The 16107-nt window shown below is 35.5% G+C and overlaps 1 protein-coding gene, 1 long non-coding RNA gene and 1 other non-coding gene across 3 annotated transcripts in view; 2 read left to right on the forward strand and 1 right to left on the reverse strand.

Annotated features, from left to right (window-relative positions):
* Positions 1-151: 151 nt before the first annotated feature.
* On the reverse strand, positions 152-3988 carry LOC106877621 (uncharacterized). Its single transcript, XR_016238170.1, has 2 exons — positions 1507-3988; positions 152-389 (listed from the first exon to the last, which is right to left on the reverse strand). It is a non-coding gene; the product is annotated as an uncharacterized LOC106877621 (long non-coding RNA).
* A 559-nt stretch (positions 3989-4547) lies between these two features.
* On the forward strand, positions 4548-4619 carry Trnap-ugg (transfer RNA proline (anticodon UGG)). Its single transcript has one exon. It is a non-coding gene; the product is annotated as a tRNA-Pro (tRNA).
* An 8995-nt stretch (positions 4620-13614) lies between these two features.
* LOC106877610 (GMP synthase [glutamine-hydrolyzing]) overlaps positions 13615-16107 on the forward strand; it is a 33437-nt gene continuing 30944 nt past the window's right edge. Inside the window, exon 1 of the mRNA XM_089340996.1 lies at positions 13615-13804. Coding sequence (XP_089197122.1) covers positions 13621-13804 — 184 coding nt within the window. The 5' untranslated portion in view covers positions 13615-13620. The remainder of the gene's footprint in view (positions 13805-16107) is intronic.

Below are 16107 nucleotides of genomic sequence, written 5' to 3' on the forward strand. Positions count from 1 at the left end.
TGTATGGTAGGGTAGTTTGGGGGAGAAGAAAACAGGGAGAGTGCAGATAGTTTGAGAGAAAGAGAGAGAGAGACAGAGAGTGTATGGGTAGTTTGAGAGAAATCTACCCACAAACCTTCAGCTAATGAATAGAAAAAGCAAGGATAGTTCATAAGGTTTCTGGCATAAAAATTTTATTGTTTGATACAAACTAAAGCCAATAAATAAGTTTACAAAGAAAAAAATTTGAAGGGATGAAGGCCTTGGGTAAGGATCTTCACTTCACAGTCTGCCATGATTTTCTTTGTGGTCATAAAGTTGTAAACAACCTCTGTGCATCAGGGTGTTCTCAATATGCATTTGAATGACTTCTCTTGTAAGGCCTTGGTTCTGACAACCAGTTAATTCTTCTGAAATATGAAGAAAAAAAAAAGAACTTGGTCAAATTTACAGAGCAGATTTGAACCTGTAACATTGAACTATGTAACAAAATATTTATGGCTGGCTGTGTGATAAGAAGATAGCTTCCCAACCACATGTTATTGTTGAGGTTGTTTAACATGTTTTTAAATTCACTTGGCTTGTCAAGATAAAGCAATCATCCAGGTATCTTTTCCAATTGTTTCTGAGTCGTGTATGGAACATGTCACCAAATATTAGAAGAGATTGGTTGGAGATCTTTTTATATATATAAACTGAACCACAAAAGAAACGTTACATACATACTAAATAGAAACTGCTTTATTAACAGACTGTCATAGCATTGATTAAGAATGCTAATTAAGAAACCCTTCTTTTTTAATGATAAAATGTCATTTCCTGAAACATGTTTGACATCAGATGGTGTCACGTGATGACAGTGTCCTGGATCCAAAGAGATGAACTCAATATCTCGTGTGATCACCATTAGTGTTGATTATTGCCAGGCATCTTCTGCACAAAATGATTGATGAAGGCTATGTTAAAACTTGCAGTGAGTTGTGTTGCAGTTGTCAACCTTGGACAGATGTCATTTAGTTTTCTTTGGATTTCGTCCGACAGCATATATATATATATATATATATATATATATATATATATATATATATATATATAATAAATATACAGGGATTAGCTAGAGTTGCTTCTCCAACATACTGAAAATTTGGAAATAACAGTCAAAGAACTACTGATTCTAAACTGACGAGCTTCTTTGTTTGCCAAATCGACTCACAAGACTTTGGTCGATCCGAGGCTATAGTGTAAGATAATTTCCCACGATACTTGTCGTGCAGTAGGACTGAACCCAAGACCACATGGTTAGGAAGCAAGCTTATTAACCAAATTGTCCTATTCGTTGTTGTTTGAGACGATAGTTCGTGATTTGAGGTAGGGCTGTTGGCTACTATTTCTAGCAATCTAAGCAACTATGTAAAAGACAAGAATGTTACGCAAATATAGGAACGTTATGTAAGCCAACACAATACAATAACTGGTACAGGACAGCAAAAGTACATATTTTAGGAAGCCAATAGACACAACACTCACGAAGTCTTTAATCTGTCTCCTTACATTGAATACTAGAATTCATACAGTCTCCTTACATTGAATACTAGAATTCATACAGTCTCCTTTGGTTACCCTGTTTCGAATTTCGATTTCACTTTGTCAAAGACATTGGCATCATTTTCGAAGATAATATCGCTGCCTTCCTTGGATAGTACCACTCTACATTCATCTCGAGTGGCCTTACAGGAAGCTGTTACATAAGGCTTATCCAATTGGTATTTATTCAGATGGTAGTCTGCAGATATCCTCTGAAGACTCTCATAAATATTCTCACATTTTGCCGATTCTTCAATTCGTGTAGCGTCACCATGTCTAAAGGTTTTAGCTATATTCTCGCGTATGAAGACGGCGAGGTCCTTATCAGCTGCTTTGCTGGTGTCTATGGGCCAGTTTTTACAGAGGGTTAGAAATCGTCTATAACTCGAAGCCATCTCTCTCTCTTCTATCACTCCTAACTTATGTTATTTACGTCTTGACGTTGCATTAATGTAACAAGTGCGCGTTGTTAGAGAGTCGAAGATACCATTGGAAAGCGAAGGTTAAGACTTATTCCTATTGGAAACTTTTTTAATGATACACCGCCTGAACTGTAGTTGTAGGATTTATTTCCCTTGGACCAGTAAAATCCTCACCACTGCTATGTCGAGGATCGTTTGGTATCAGGCCGCACAGGAAGAATAAATTTTAAAAATTTGTTTCTGTTTTATTGACTATCGCAAGCAACCATACAGAAAAGGTCCATATATGTATATCTTTATCTATCTATCTCTATATATATATATATAATAATAATGTATATTAATAATATTAGGGATAAAATCCAAAATTACAGGTTAAAACTCAATTAAAATCAATTCATTAAAAATTAAAATTAAATTAAGTTTCACAGTATAAAATATATATAAATATATAGTATTAGGGAAAAGAACCAAGGTTTATGAACTCATCGATGAAAAACCAGTGTCGCATATAGAAAGAAAATTATAATTAAAAGTACAATAAATAAGTATAATATAATACTACTTATACTCTCCCTACCCCTCGCTGTTCTCCCATAGAGAAGAGCGAGGGGTAGGGAGAGTATAAGTAGTAGAGATGGGGGATGACATGACTGTAACAAGTGATGATGAGAGAAAATGGAGTAGCTGGGAGGTGTGTGTGTGTATGTGTGTGTGCGCGCGGCGGGTAGATATGTGAGGGCATTGCTTTGAAACCAATTTCTTTATGATATTCTAGAGGATTCACCATTTATGAAATGGATATAGTTTTTATTTTTTGAATAAAGAAAATGAAAAAAAAAAAACGTGTACATATTTTTTTAAAGCAGTTGGCAACGTGGCTGAGTGATCTAAGACACTGGTTTTAGGCACCAGTCTCTTCGGAGGCGTGGGTTCGAATCTCATTGCTACTAACGTATTTTAACGGCGCTGTATTAGCATGGCCGCAGCTCTAAGCTGAAGCTATAAAAAAAAAAAAATTTAAGTCTGTTGGTAACATTGGCGGTTTGTGTGGTGAAATAACGGTTGGAGACTGCTGGTCTAATTTCATATAATCTGCTTTCAAATTTCACATCTAAATCATTCGGATAGTTATCTTCCATAAACAATCACTAGGACTCTTTATAGTACAGGGTATTCTTGTCTAATTGTATTTTGCCTTTTTCTATTTCAGATCGCTACCCTCAATATGGTTTTAACAACTGTAATGGGATCTTGTACAGATCCCTGAAGTGTATTTGGAAAAGGTGGTACACACACAAACATCACTATCAACATTGTTTATAATTTTCAGTCACATTCTTTTCTTGCATTGTATATTGCGACAGACATATTAATAAAAAATATAAGCGCGCAGTGACTTTCCAAACACTCTGTACATCAGTCAATCATTATGAACTAGATGCCATTACAGAAACGAAGCAGACGTACACAACTGTGACCCGACCTACACAATTGTGATCCGACTTCGTCACCTCGTAATTTTCTGAAAATAATGAATACTTTTTGATTGAAATTTTCTATAAGAACCTTTCAGGTTGTGTAGATTACGATTATATCAGAAGAAAAGAAAAATGTGAAAAAAAAAATTGGTAGGCGCGCACTCATATATATGTACAAAATGAAATCTGAAATTTTGTACAAGGAATAAAATACATGGGTTAGTATGTATGCGTGCGTGGCCAGCAGTTTATTTTTCTCACATTAAACATCTGATTGTGTTGTAATGTACCCCATCTGAAAGGTTTTAGTGGAAAATTTCATCAGAAAATATTAATTTTTTCTGAAGTTATGAGGAAACAGAGTCGTCTGTGTGCGTGTGTGCGTGGGTGCCTTTGTGTGTGTGTGTGTGTGTGTGCGTGTGTGGTGGGGCACACTTGTGTAGGTATGGCCAGTCAAAGTTCACGCTTTAATTTCGTTGACATATAATCCTCAGTCCAACAAAACTACACAATCAAAGGCGCTACAACCTTGACTATCCTGTTGTTTTTCTGTATCATGGACGACATTAGCCACCAGGTCACCTCCTATCAAAAAAGCCTTTAAGAAAGACTTTCCATCCGTGACGGATTCCTTTTCTTTTTTTTTTCTTAATTGCCGACAGTATATCTCGAGACGGAATTCATTTTTAGGTACTCTATAGATATAACTCCGTCATAACTTGTTTATGTTTTGGAATTTTTAGAAATCTCGAATTACATTATTCAATGTGATCTTTAAAAGAAGGTAATATCATGTGATTAAACGGTTATCTTTTTATTTTTTGGCTGCTCTTTCTAGCTTCTCGAGTGACTATAGTCAACGTAAGGAGTTGTTTATACTGATAAAACAAGGTTTGCCCAGAGGCCAGTGGCCAATCGTAGGCTAAATATCGACATCCTGAATGTTGAGAGCATCAAGAAAACGTCGAAACTCATTAAATATAATCAAAATAATTAAATAATTACAAAATTATGAGAGATTAAAACATCAATAAATGTTTAACAGTTTATAATATATTTTTTTCAGCACCAAAATGTATGAGGCTCGTTGGTCTAGGGGTATGATTCTCGCTTTGGGTGCGAGAGGTCCCGGGTTCGAATCCCGGACGAGCCCATCGTTGTTTTTTAAAATTCCTCTATATGTTTTTTTCGTTACCTTTTTTTTCCCGTCTATAGATTCTTTTCGTTTTATTCTGTATTCCTACTAAATATATTGAAGATATAATTCCAATAACGTATGTTTGTTTTATTTTCGTACATTTTATTTCATAACTGTTTCATTTCTGATGGCTGATTTTTCACACACAATAACTGTTAATTATTAGGGACTCAATTTTTTTAAACATTCCCTGTCGTTCATTTTTAATTATAGTGCTGTATTTTCAAATATGATTATTCCATGAGAATGGCATGAACGTTACACATTTTCATTGGAATAGTTGAATCGAAAAAGCGTACTTTTTATCTCTTTAAGCTGTCACGAGAATATATATATTTCTAAATTTTACGTTTCCATAAATTCTGTTGTAGGAAATAATAATAAGGCGTCCAGTCGTGACCATTCGACCAATATATCATTTAAAATAACGCTAACATAACCGTTAAAATGATGTACAGTTTATTTAAAAACATTTCTTTTAAATCTTTTAAAGCATTTCTTTTTAATAAACGATATCAACAGTATATTGTTTCAAATTTTGGTGAATCCTAACTGGTTAGAATTGGTGGTTCAGTCACATCGAAGGTCAATCAATCAATCGGTGCTCAACAGAGTCAATCCTTCGGTATCTGTACACGATATCGTTCTCGCAAACAACCTTTCCGCGTGACATAGATAAAGAGACCAGGCTGAGTAGAAAAGAATATTAGTCATTGAAAAATGCCAAATATTAGTAAACTCTAAAATGCTTTGATTTTATTATGATCTCATTGTGTAAAGCTTTGACTTAGCCATTTTTGCCAAGGTAGTGATGGGAAAATCACTGGTTGGCATAGAAAGCTAACAACGATCATGGGTGGTAGATGTTTGAATTTTAATAAAGAGTATGAAGTGTGATGTTGGCTGCCAAGCAGGCAGTGAAGGTAAAGGCTTTCTCTGTGGTAGAGAGGTAATGCTCACTGAAGTCTGTTGTGAACTGGAAGGAAAGAAGATTCAACAACGTCGATGGAAATTCTTTTGGATAGCAACCAAAAAGATTGACTGCAGTTTGAAAGAAGTTGTCTACAAGTTTGGTATTGGACTTGCAGATGTTGCACTGCTGGATAAAAACCACCCAGTTTTCTGAGGTGGGTGAGTTTCAACAGATGTTGTAGGCCATTATTTTTTCCCCTGAACGTCTTCAGCACAACTATGGCTACACTACTTGGTGGACATGGACATTGATTTTTGTTATGTGTGGGAAGTGGGGAGATATGACAAGTGGGAAAATTTCAGTCACTGCCCAGGTATTTATTATGGGTCGGGAGTGAAGGACATATGCTACCAGGGCTCCTAGGGATCAAACTCAAAGGTCCAGCTAGTTGGCTAACATGAAGTGCCATTGAGTAGGGGGTGGGGGTTGTGTGATATGCAAATGTGAAGTGGTAGTTAGATGATCCAATAACTGCAAAGACAGGGTTTGGTATAGATTAAACTTGGTAGGGAAAATGAGATCAAGGGGTTTTGAGGACTTAAGTGTTGAATTAAGATGAATGTAGATAATGAGACAGGTTAATGAAGCAAGTTGAAGAGTGCGAAAGATTTTTCTTCTGTACCTGTAACATCAGTATGAGATGAATGAAGGAGGCACAAGGAGCTGTGAATGTGGCATTTATCAATGACTTCAAAGAGGAATGAAGTAATACATGTGCCCTCCATGTAGGATGAGATGTAATCAAAGTGATGCTGGTGGTTTGAGCTGTTAGGAGAACATTAGAGGTATGGGCCCAGGGAAAAGGTTGCAGGGAGTGCAGGTGTAACCCTAGAATTTTTGTGGGGTGCAAAATCAAAATTTGTACCCCTACTTACTTTTCTCAGGGTCAGAAAACTATGAGTAAAAAGTGATCTGTAAAAAGTAGGTTGAAGTTAGGTTTCTTCCCAAGGAACAAACAACAAAAATAATTATAAAAAAAAACAAGACTTTGTTTGTAAAAAATTTTGGACCTGGGTTTCCACCCCTTAAGCAAATTTCGTTCCTGAGCCAGTGATTAGAAGGGGCAGATGTATTTGGGGAATGAGGGTACAGATGTATTTGGGCGGCGAGCTGGCAGAACCGTTAGCACGCCGGGCGAAATGCTTAGCGGTATTTCGTCTGTCTTTACGTTCTGAGTTCAAATTCCGCCGAGGTCAACTTTGCCTTTCATCCTTTCGGGGTCGATAAATTAAGTACCAATTACGCACTGGGTTGATGTAATTGACGTAACCCCTTTGTCTGTCCTTGTTTGTCCCCTCTATGTTTAGCCCCTTGTGGGCAATAAAGAAATAAGATGTATTTGGGGAATGAGGTTGGGAGATTTCGATCTAAAGTATTCAGGGTGGGGGGTCACTATTGCTGATATGCAGAGATATGATAGAGAGAGTGGAGTCTGTTTAAGTAAAGGCACAATGTAGTCCTTGGGTCCATTGGTCCCTTGTCAAACTGTCCAACCCATATCAGTGTGGAACATGGATGTTAAATGATGATGACAACGACGATGAGGCCGCCACCATCGATGATGATTTTGATGAGACACGTAAAAGGCACTTGTGCTGGTGACATGTAAAAGGCACTCGTGCTGGAGACATGTAGTAGGCGCCTGTGTTGGTGACACATAAAAGGCACCTGTGACGGTGAAATGTGAAAAGCACACATGCTGGTGGCACATAAAAGACATCTGGTACACTCTTAGGAAAGGCAGCCAGTCATAGAGATCAAGCCAAAACAGACTGGAGCCTGGTGCAGTTCCAGTCAAACTGTCTTACCCATGCCAGCATGAAAAACGGATGCTAAATGATGATGATGATGACGATGACGACGACGACGATAATCACAAACACACACACACACAGAAATATACTGATGCACAAATGTATATACCTGGGTACATGTACATACAAGGTAACAGACACACACACACACGCTCCATGAGGTACATCATAATTAGTTGTAGCAAGGCATCTTTCAGCAAAAATGAGAGATGGACTGGTAGGGAGGTTGGTTGGTTGGTAATAGATAAAGAAATACAGACAGACAGACAGACACATGGGCAAACAGACAGACAGACTGACAGACAAACAGATGGTCGGACAGATAGACAGTTAGATAAACAGAAAGCTAGCTCACGAGATAGAAAGAAAGAAAGATAGATAGATAGATAGATAGATAGATAGATAGAGAGAGAGAGAGAGAGAGAGAGAGAGAGAGAGGCAGACAGATTGATAGATAGAGAGATTGATAGTTAGATAGACAGACAGATAGACAGCTTGGTGGGTTGGCAAGCAGGCATGTAGGGTAGATTGGAAGGTATGTAGATATTTAGCTCACTACGTTATATTAGCAATCACACACACACACACACACACACACACACACGCACACACACACACACTTGCATGCATACACACATACACATATGTACACTTAGGTAACAGTAATTTTTCAAGAATGAAGATATATATATATATATATATATATATATATATATATATATATATATATATATATATATATATATATATATATATATATACATATATATACACACACACACACACATATATATATATATATATATGTATATATAAAACACAAAACGGTAAATGGCTGCAGACGATAAACTGAGGAATTCAGAGAGTTAGATAAACAAAAAGGAAGCAATGTTTTTCTTCTACCTCAGCTATTTGCTGGTGCAATCTTATTTTAAAGAATATTTTCTTAATTAAAGAAGAAAGAAAGAAAGAAAAAAGAAAGATGAAAACATTAACATTAAAAGAAATGAAAGAATGAAAGAAAGAAGGAAGGAAGGAAAACTAGAAAGTAAGATGGCTTCAGACAAAAGAAGTCATGAAAGGAGGTGGGGATTGGAAGTATTACTTGGAGAATATAAAAAAAAAAAAGTGTGTACCTGTAGCTTGAATGGTGTGTTATACAGGTGAAGTGAACTTTTACTTGGTAGGAACAAATTATCATCGTCATTGCTACTTTCATCATCATCGTCGTCATCGTCATCATCATCATCATCACCATAATCATCATCAGTCGTCATTGCCCCTCTCCTCCTCCTCCTCCTCCTCCTCATCATAATCATCAGTCGTCATTGCCACTTTCATCATCATCATCATCATCGTTGTCATCACCATCATCATTGTCATCACCATCATAATCATCATCATCATCATCATCAGTCGTCATCATCATCATTATTGTTGTCATCATCATCATCATCATCACCACCATCATCATTATCCTTATCATTGTTATGATCATTGTCACCATCTATATATATAAAAATGAGAATGTGTGTCTGTCTGTCTGTGTGTGTGTGTGTGTGTGTATCCCTAAAACTCGAGAACTACGCAACCAATTTCATTCAAATTTTACACATGCCTTACTTAGAGTTCCAGTTGTGTTTTAGTCAAAAAAATTTTTTAACTTCTTGCAGAGTTCGAGCCCACGGCAACATAATATCTCCTCCACTATTTAAGTATTACGTGTCAAAAGTGAAACAAAAACACTCATGTCAAATACTTTCACTTTAAAAATGAAACTATTCCACTAACTGAAACAATCACATTTCGATACTGTAATGACAGATACTTTCAGAGAGAGAGAGAGATGTATATGTATATATATATAGATGTATATGTACACGTATATGTATAGATATATATGCATACATGTATATGTATACATATGTGTAGATGTATATATATATAGATGTACATGTAATATGTACACATATACATATATTTATACATACATACAGATATCTATACATATATACACCCATCACACACATACACATGGACACAAACACACACATTAGTCATTTGTTTTCTTATCCAAAACTACGTCAAAAGTACTGAATGGATCTTTATGAAATTTGGAAATTACATTCTATGCATAACGGCCATAACTCCCATAAAAATTCATATATTTTTGATGTTGATGAAATTTTAACCCGAACATAACAGATGAGCATTATTTGTAATTCAACGGTACAACAGTGTAAGACTACCCTTTCAGATATACTTACATTGTGATTTCTGCAATGTGGTGCATAAATTGTCAAGTAAATGAGACGCATCTTTGCCTCCACTGATTCACTTGCAAAGTATTGAGTAAAATTATTTCGTTGCAGACCTCCTTTGAGTCTTTTTATTATCACTGCGACACACATAGTCCCCAGTTGGTAACATTGATTTCAAGGCCTTCCCAGATGAGAGACTGGTTATTCTAAGACATTTATCGATTGTAAATTTTGTCTGCAATTTGGAAATTATATTCTATGCATAACGGCCATAACTCCCATGAAAATTCATATATTTTTGATGTTGATGAAATTTTAACCCGAACATAACAGATGAGCACTGTCTGTAGCTGGTCTTCTCTTGGAAGAGCCCCGCTTCTCACATGGACAACTGTATTTTGGCTGCTCAAGGGTGGGCAGCAAAAAAAAACCTATTTGCATATGCTCCACAAGGGAAAACAAGGAACATTGTTTACAACGAGGTGTTATAATCACAACAGCAAGAAAATATGTACATGATCACCTTCTTTTACGAAACTTCATTGACTTTCATATATTTATTTTGATATACATATATATACGTGTGTTTGGGTGCGTGTGTGTGTGTATATATATATATCTCTATATATAAAGATGAGAATGTGTGTCTGTCTGTCTGTGTGTCTGTCTGTCTGTCTGTGTGTCTGTCTGTCTGTCTGTGTGTCTGTCTGTCTGTGTGTCTGTCTGTCTGTGTGTCTGTCTGTCTGTGTGTCTGTCTGTCTGTGTGTCTGTCTGTGTGTCTGTCTGTCTGTGTATCTGTGTGAATCCCTAAAACTCGAGAGCTACACAACTCTCTTTTACAGACCCAGTGAAAATACATATATTTCATATGTCAAAGAAATTCAAGCAATACATATAACACCAAAGTTAAAAACATTCCCAACAGTTCCACAATCCCCAACCTCCAGAGCTATTGAAGAAACTGTCATCATCATCAATAATCATCATTGCCGTTGTCATCATCACCACACAATTAAGTACCCAGCAAATTCTCTCCACAAACAATTGAGATGCTCAAACCACAAGATCTTTAAGCAAACAAATTCCCTTGGTTGCAGCTCAGCCCTGGGTTAAAGGAATCTTTCACCACAATGGACAGAGCATTATTCCAGCCTTTGACACAAAGCTAATCTTTTCTGTTATTAATGTAACTCTAAACTACATTTGCTTCTGGCAGACCACTTGACACTAATGGCAAGCAACTATGTAAAAATGTAAATATTGTAATGTACTTCTGTAAAAATAAATCTTATTTAAACACCATTAGATTTTGTTTTATTATGGGACAACATGTTGCCTAACATCTACTAACATATCAATACCCATCTAACATACAGGGCTGAATAAATACTGCAAAATAGCCTGTTTGATGCTCTATCAACTCTGACAATTCACTGCCCTATCCTGATATTTTACTAATCTTTCTAAATTCTCCTTTCTTACTATCAACAGACAATTTCCTTACAGAACAAGAAATTCTCTGAGCCACAACATGAACAGACTCCAACGATGTATATTTAGAGTTAGAAAACCAACCAGCACCTATTACAGAAAAAACCCCCAAAAAACCCAACCCTCAAAATGCACAAAAACAACATCATTTTTAACCCCACTATAGCCATAAAAAATACCTATTATATAATATTCAGAAAAGCAAAGCAAAAAAAACAAAAAAAAAAAAACAACCTTAAAATTGGACACAAGAAAAGCATGGTAATAAAGTTGGTTTCAGGTATACTTTTCTAAATAACTGATAGAGGTTGAAGAAGACCTATTAAGCCCACCTTCTTAGATCCTCTTCTAATGGAAGATCTGTAAAGAAAGTTCTTAACTAAAAATGGACTACTTATATTGATCCAGGGAAGGTCTTGGATAGTTTCCAGTGCTATGAAGTCTTGTGAGTGTAAATGAATATGTCTTGAAAGGATCTAACATGCAAAAACAAGATTTGGTACGCTATGAGAACAAGTTGGTGTACAGCATGGCTCTGTCTTCAACCCTCTTCTATTCTTTATAATCTTTAACCCTTTAACTGTGAAATTAGATTTCATGGTTACTCCAGTAATGATATTAAATATCTACCAAAAAATAGAACTGCTATTTCCTGCAAGTCAGGTTACCTCAATAAAGTAGTTTCATACATGACATTCCTCAAATAATGATTGGCCAGTATATAAAACTGGTTGAAGATAATAAAATTTTGAATGGATATAATTGATTTTCATGGTAAGAGGATTAAGATTAATTACACAAATATGAGGCACAGAGGTGCCCATTGGCAGGCTTCTTAATTAATCCTTTAGTATTCAGATTACTCAGTTAGATGTAATGCTTATTTATTCATATTAGTTTGAATTAATCATAAATTGTCTTGTAGCCTTTTTATACTCTTTTGCTCTTTTGCTTGTTTCAGTCATTTGACTGTGGCCATGCTGGAGCACCGCCTTTAGTCGAGCAAATCGACCCCAGGACTTATTCTTTGGAAGCCTAGTACTTATTCTATCAGTCTCTTTTGCCGAACCGCTAAGTTACGGGGACGTAAACACACCAGCATCGGTTGTCAAGCGATGTTGGGGGGGACAAACACAGACACACAAACACACACACATACATACATATATATATATATATATATCTACACACATATATATGATGGGCTTCTTTCAGTTTCCGTCTACCAAATCCACTCACAAGGCTTTGGTCGGCCCGAGGCTATAGTAGAAGACACTTGCCCAAGGTGCCACGCAGTAACTTTAAGAAATGCAATAGAAACTGGATAAAGTTATTGATTAAGAAAATAATTTAGAGTAATTATGTATATTAACTAATGGAAGAAGGGAAGTCAATGAGTTAGCAGAATTGTTAGTTTGATGAGCAAAATGCTTAGTGGTATTTCTTTTTGCTTTTTACAGTCTGAGGAGAAAATTCTTCCAAGATCAACTTTTCTTTTTCATCCTTTTGGGGTTGATAAAATATGTAACACAGGAGCACAGAGGTCAATGTAATTGAACATCAGCCTTTTTCATCAAAATTTCGGGCATTGTGCCAATAGTATAAAAAACTGATGGAGGAAGGGAATAATGTTTTAAAAAAATTAATGTCTTCTGCCAGCAATAAAATTTGTAAAACTAAAATGTTATTTTATTTGCATTTTTTAAAACTGATTTTTATGAAGTATGACCAAGTTTCTTCTGAATTGCTTGGATGCACGAATTCTGAATGAATCAACATTCTCATTTATCCAAAATATAATGAATTCAGGTCATGTATTCATGTATACCAGGGCAAGGCTATATACGACTGCTAGATTTCAAATGTATAAATTATTTCGGAAAATCAACATCTAAATGGGAAAATGTATTTTTTAAAAATTTCAAGTGGACCTTCCATAGGTATCTCTCTTTCATTTTCAAGTATGGTGCTTCCATACTAGCATCTACCCTCTTTGTCGTTTAATCAGCAGATTTAGTTTCGTAGAAAAGCTTTGTCTCTCTCTCTTTTAAAACATTACGTTTTCTAATGGATGTATAAGGCTTCAGATTTTGAGGTGGGAAGATTTAACCGTCTATTTAATCGATCATGTACTCTATTTTATCGCTACACCATCACTAACAGAAACATGAAAAATCTAAGTCGACCTCGGTAAGGTTTGAACACAGAACGTAAAGGGACATAACCGCAAAACTGATGGCTTCATTAAAAAATTTAGTTTATTTTTTTCCTGTTGTAATAAAATATACATATTCTAGTCACCCAATTGAAAGTAAATCATATTATTCTAAATTCAACTTTAAAAAAAAATACCTCCCATTATATATATATATATTTTTGTTGGGAATACGTAAAAAATTTTTTCGAGCTAGCTTAATATGTGTCAGTGTAGCGCATGCGCAGTGGGATACATGTGCTTTTTCCGCGAAATTCTCAGGTTGTGGTTTCCCTGTTATTATTATTGTTGTTGCTGTTGTTGTGGTCGTTCTACCTACACTGCTTCACCTTCGGCCCCTGCTTCAGCCCCTACTGGGACCACTGGACCTGTGGCCACGGCACCAGGTGAGCTTCAATTGTCTTAGCTGCTTCTTTGTAATTTATTTATATGTGTATATTTATATATCATCTATGTGTGTGTACCTTGATAGAGATGTGTGTATAAACTATATATATATATATATATATATAAACCTGTGGCTGTTTTATTTTAGGTTTTAGGAACAGAATGCGTGTTTATATCTAGGTGTGAATATGCGTATATATAACCAAGTATATACGTCTATATATATTGCCAGCTATGTGTATATCCAGATGTATATATATTTAGAATAATACACACTTTACACATGCACTCTCTCTCTCTCTGTCTCCCTCTCTCTCTCACTTATATACATATATGACTCCACATCTACCCCACCGTATCAGTCTTTCTCATGAAAGCATTTATGTGATCGCACAAATCACTAGAAATAGCTGCCAAATTTCCTCTAATTAACCGTCGTAAAGAAAAGACCCTAAAACAAACCACCCGTTTGTTTATGGTTAAAATGTCTTCGATCTTAGATTTGTCCAACCTGTGCTGACCTATGTATTAAACAACAACATGCACTCTTTCGCTTTCAATCTCTCATCCTCAATTTTGCAACCGTTGTGATAAGTCTTCTGAATGCTTTCCCTCTGAAGAAGGGCTAATATCCGAAACGTTTCCCCTATTTCACGGTAAACTGCTAACTGAACTGAAATTATATATTTTTTTTTGTTCGAAATTTTATGGCTATTTTTTTCCCCCGATACAAGCCACCGCTAAGATTTGCTAAGATACCAGCTTTTAGATATGTATACAGACGCAGGCATGGCCGAATGCTTAAAAAAGTTTGTTCTGCAGTAGTGTGTTTCCTTGTTCGATCCTACTGCGTGACATCTTGGTGAAGTGTCTCCTAGAAAAGCATCGGGTCAATTCGAAAGTTATGAGTAAAATTGGGCGGCGGGGGGGGGGGGGGACATGTTGAAATCAGGGAAGCCCATCCCGTTTGGAATAAGGCTGCAGGAGTTTAAAAAGATTCACTCACTCATACTGTCGCGCTAATTTTCTGCCCAGAGGTTTACGTTAAATGAACAAGTGTCTTTGGAATACTTCACCAATTCAACAATTAGGCAATTCAGCTGATCGAATAAACAGAATAACTATCATTGAAAGCGATGGAGATGCATCTCTTCCTTACGTCCCCGTTTCTCCCACCCCACCATATATGTATATTTGTTAATGTGTGTCTGTAATATGAACGATATTTTACAATTGCTGTTTGTTTATGCGATTATAAAGGAATTTTACTAGTCCGATTCTCGTGATAATATCCTATAATCGTTTGATCTCTGGTCATACTAATATTATATTTTATAGGTAATTTATATTTTAAAAAAATCTCAACACTTTAGACCATATATATATATATATATATATATATAGCATACGTATACAAGTGTGCTGCCTCGACTTTGTTTCCTCATAACTTCCAGAAAAATGATTATTTTTTAATGAAATTTTCTACAACTATGTTTCAGATGGTGTAGATTATGATTACATCGGAATTTGTTGTGAAAAAGTTTTTCCGAGACTGACTAGAGGAGTTTCGGAAAATTCATGAGTTGGCTTTCTTTCCTCGTAACTTTTCAAAGAATTGATATTTTTTAATGAATTTTTTTTTTTATAAATACATTTCGGATGGTGTATATTAGGATTATATTGGAACTTAATATAAAAAAATTAGATGGGCTCGTATCATAAAATGATACTTGAATTTTCGAAAAAAAAAAAAATTGTAATATGTGTCAGAATGTATGTGTGCAAGTCCACCAATTTTTTCGTTCTTTTTTCATATGAAACAAATTTCGATATAATCCTAATGTACACCATCTGAAAGGTATTTATATTATAAAAAATTTCATTGAAAAAATGTAGTCTTTCCAAAAGTACCCATTTTTCTTAAGAGTTATGAGAAACAAAAACGACTTTGTGAATTTTCCGAAATTCCCCTCTCCACCATCGGGAAAAAAAAAAATTCATAACAAATTCCGATAGAGTCAGAATCTGCACAATTTGAGGTATATTTGTAAAAAAAAAAAAAAAATCACTAAAAAATATCCATTTTTCTGGAAGTTATGCGGAAACAAATTTAGCTGTAGGGGGACATTTGTATAACTATACAATATATATATATATATATATATATATGTAGATATGTATGTTTCTGTTTATGTTTTAATGTTTATATAATTTTGTGTTTATAAGCGAGGTTCTTTCTGCAATCTTGTTTTGGTCCGCCATTGCTTTTTCGATGAGAAAACAAACATCGTTTTGTGTTGTG

Source organism: Octopus bimaculoides, chromosome 24, assembly GCF_046866305.1.
Source record: "Octopus bimaculoides isolate indiv1 chromosome 24, ASM4686630v1, whole genome shotgun sequence".
Taxonomy (NCBI): domain Eukaryota; kingdom Metazoa; phylum Mollusca; class Cephalopoda; order Octopoda; family Octopodidae; genus Octopus; species Octopus bimaculoides.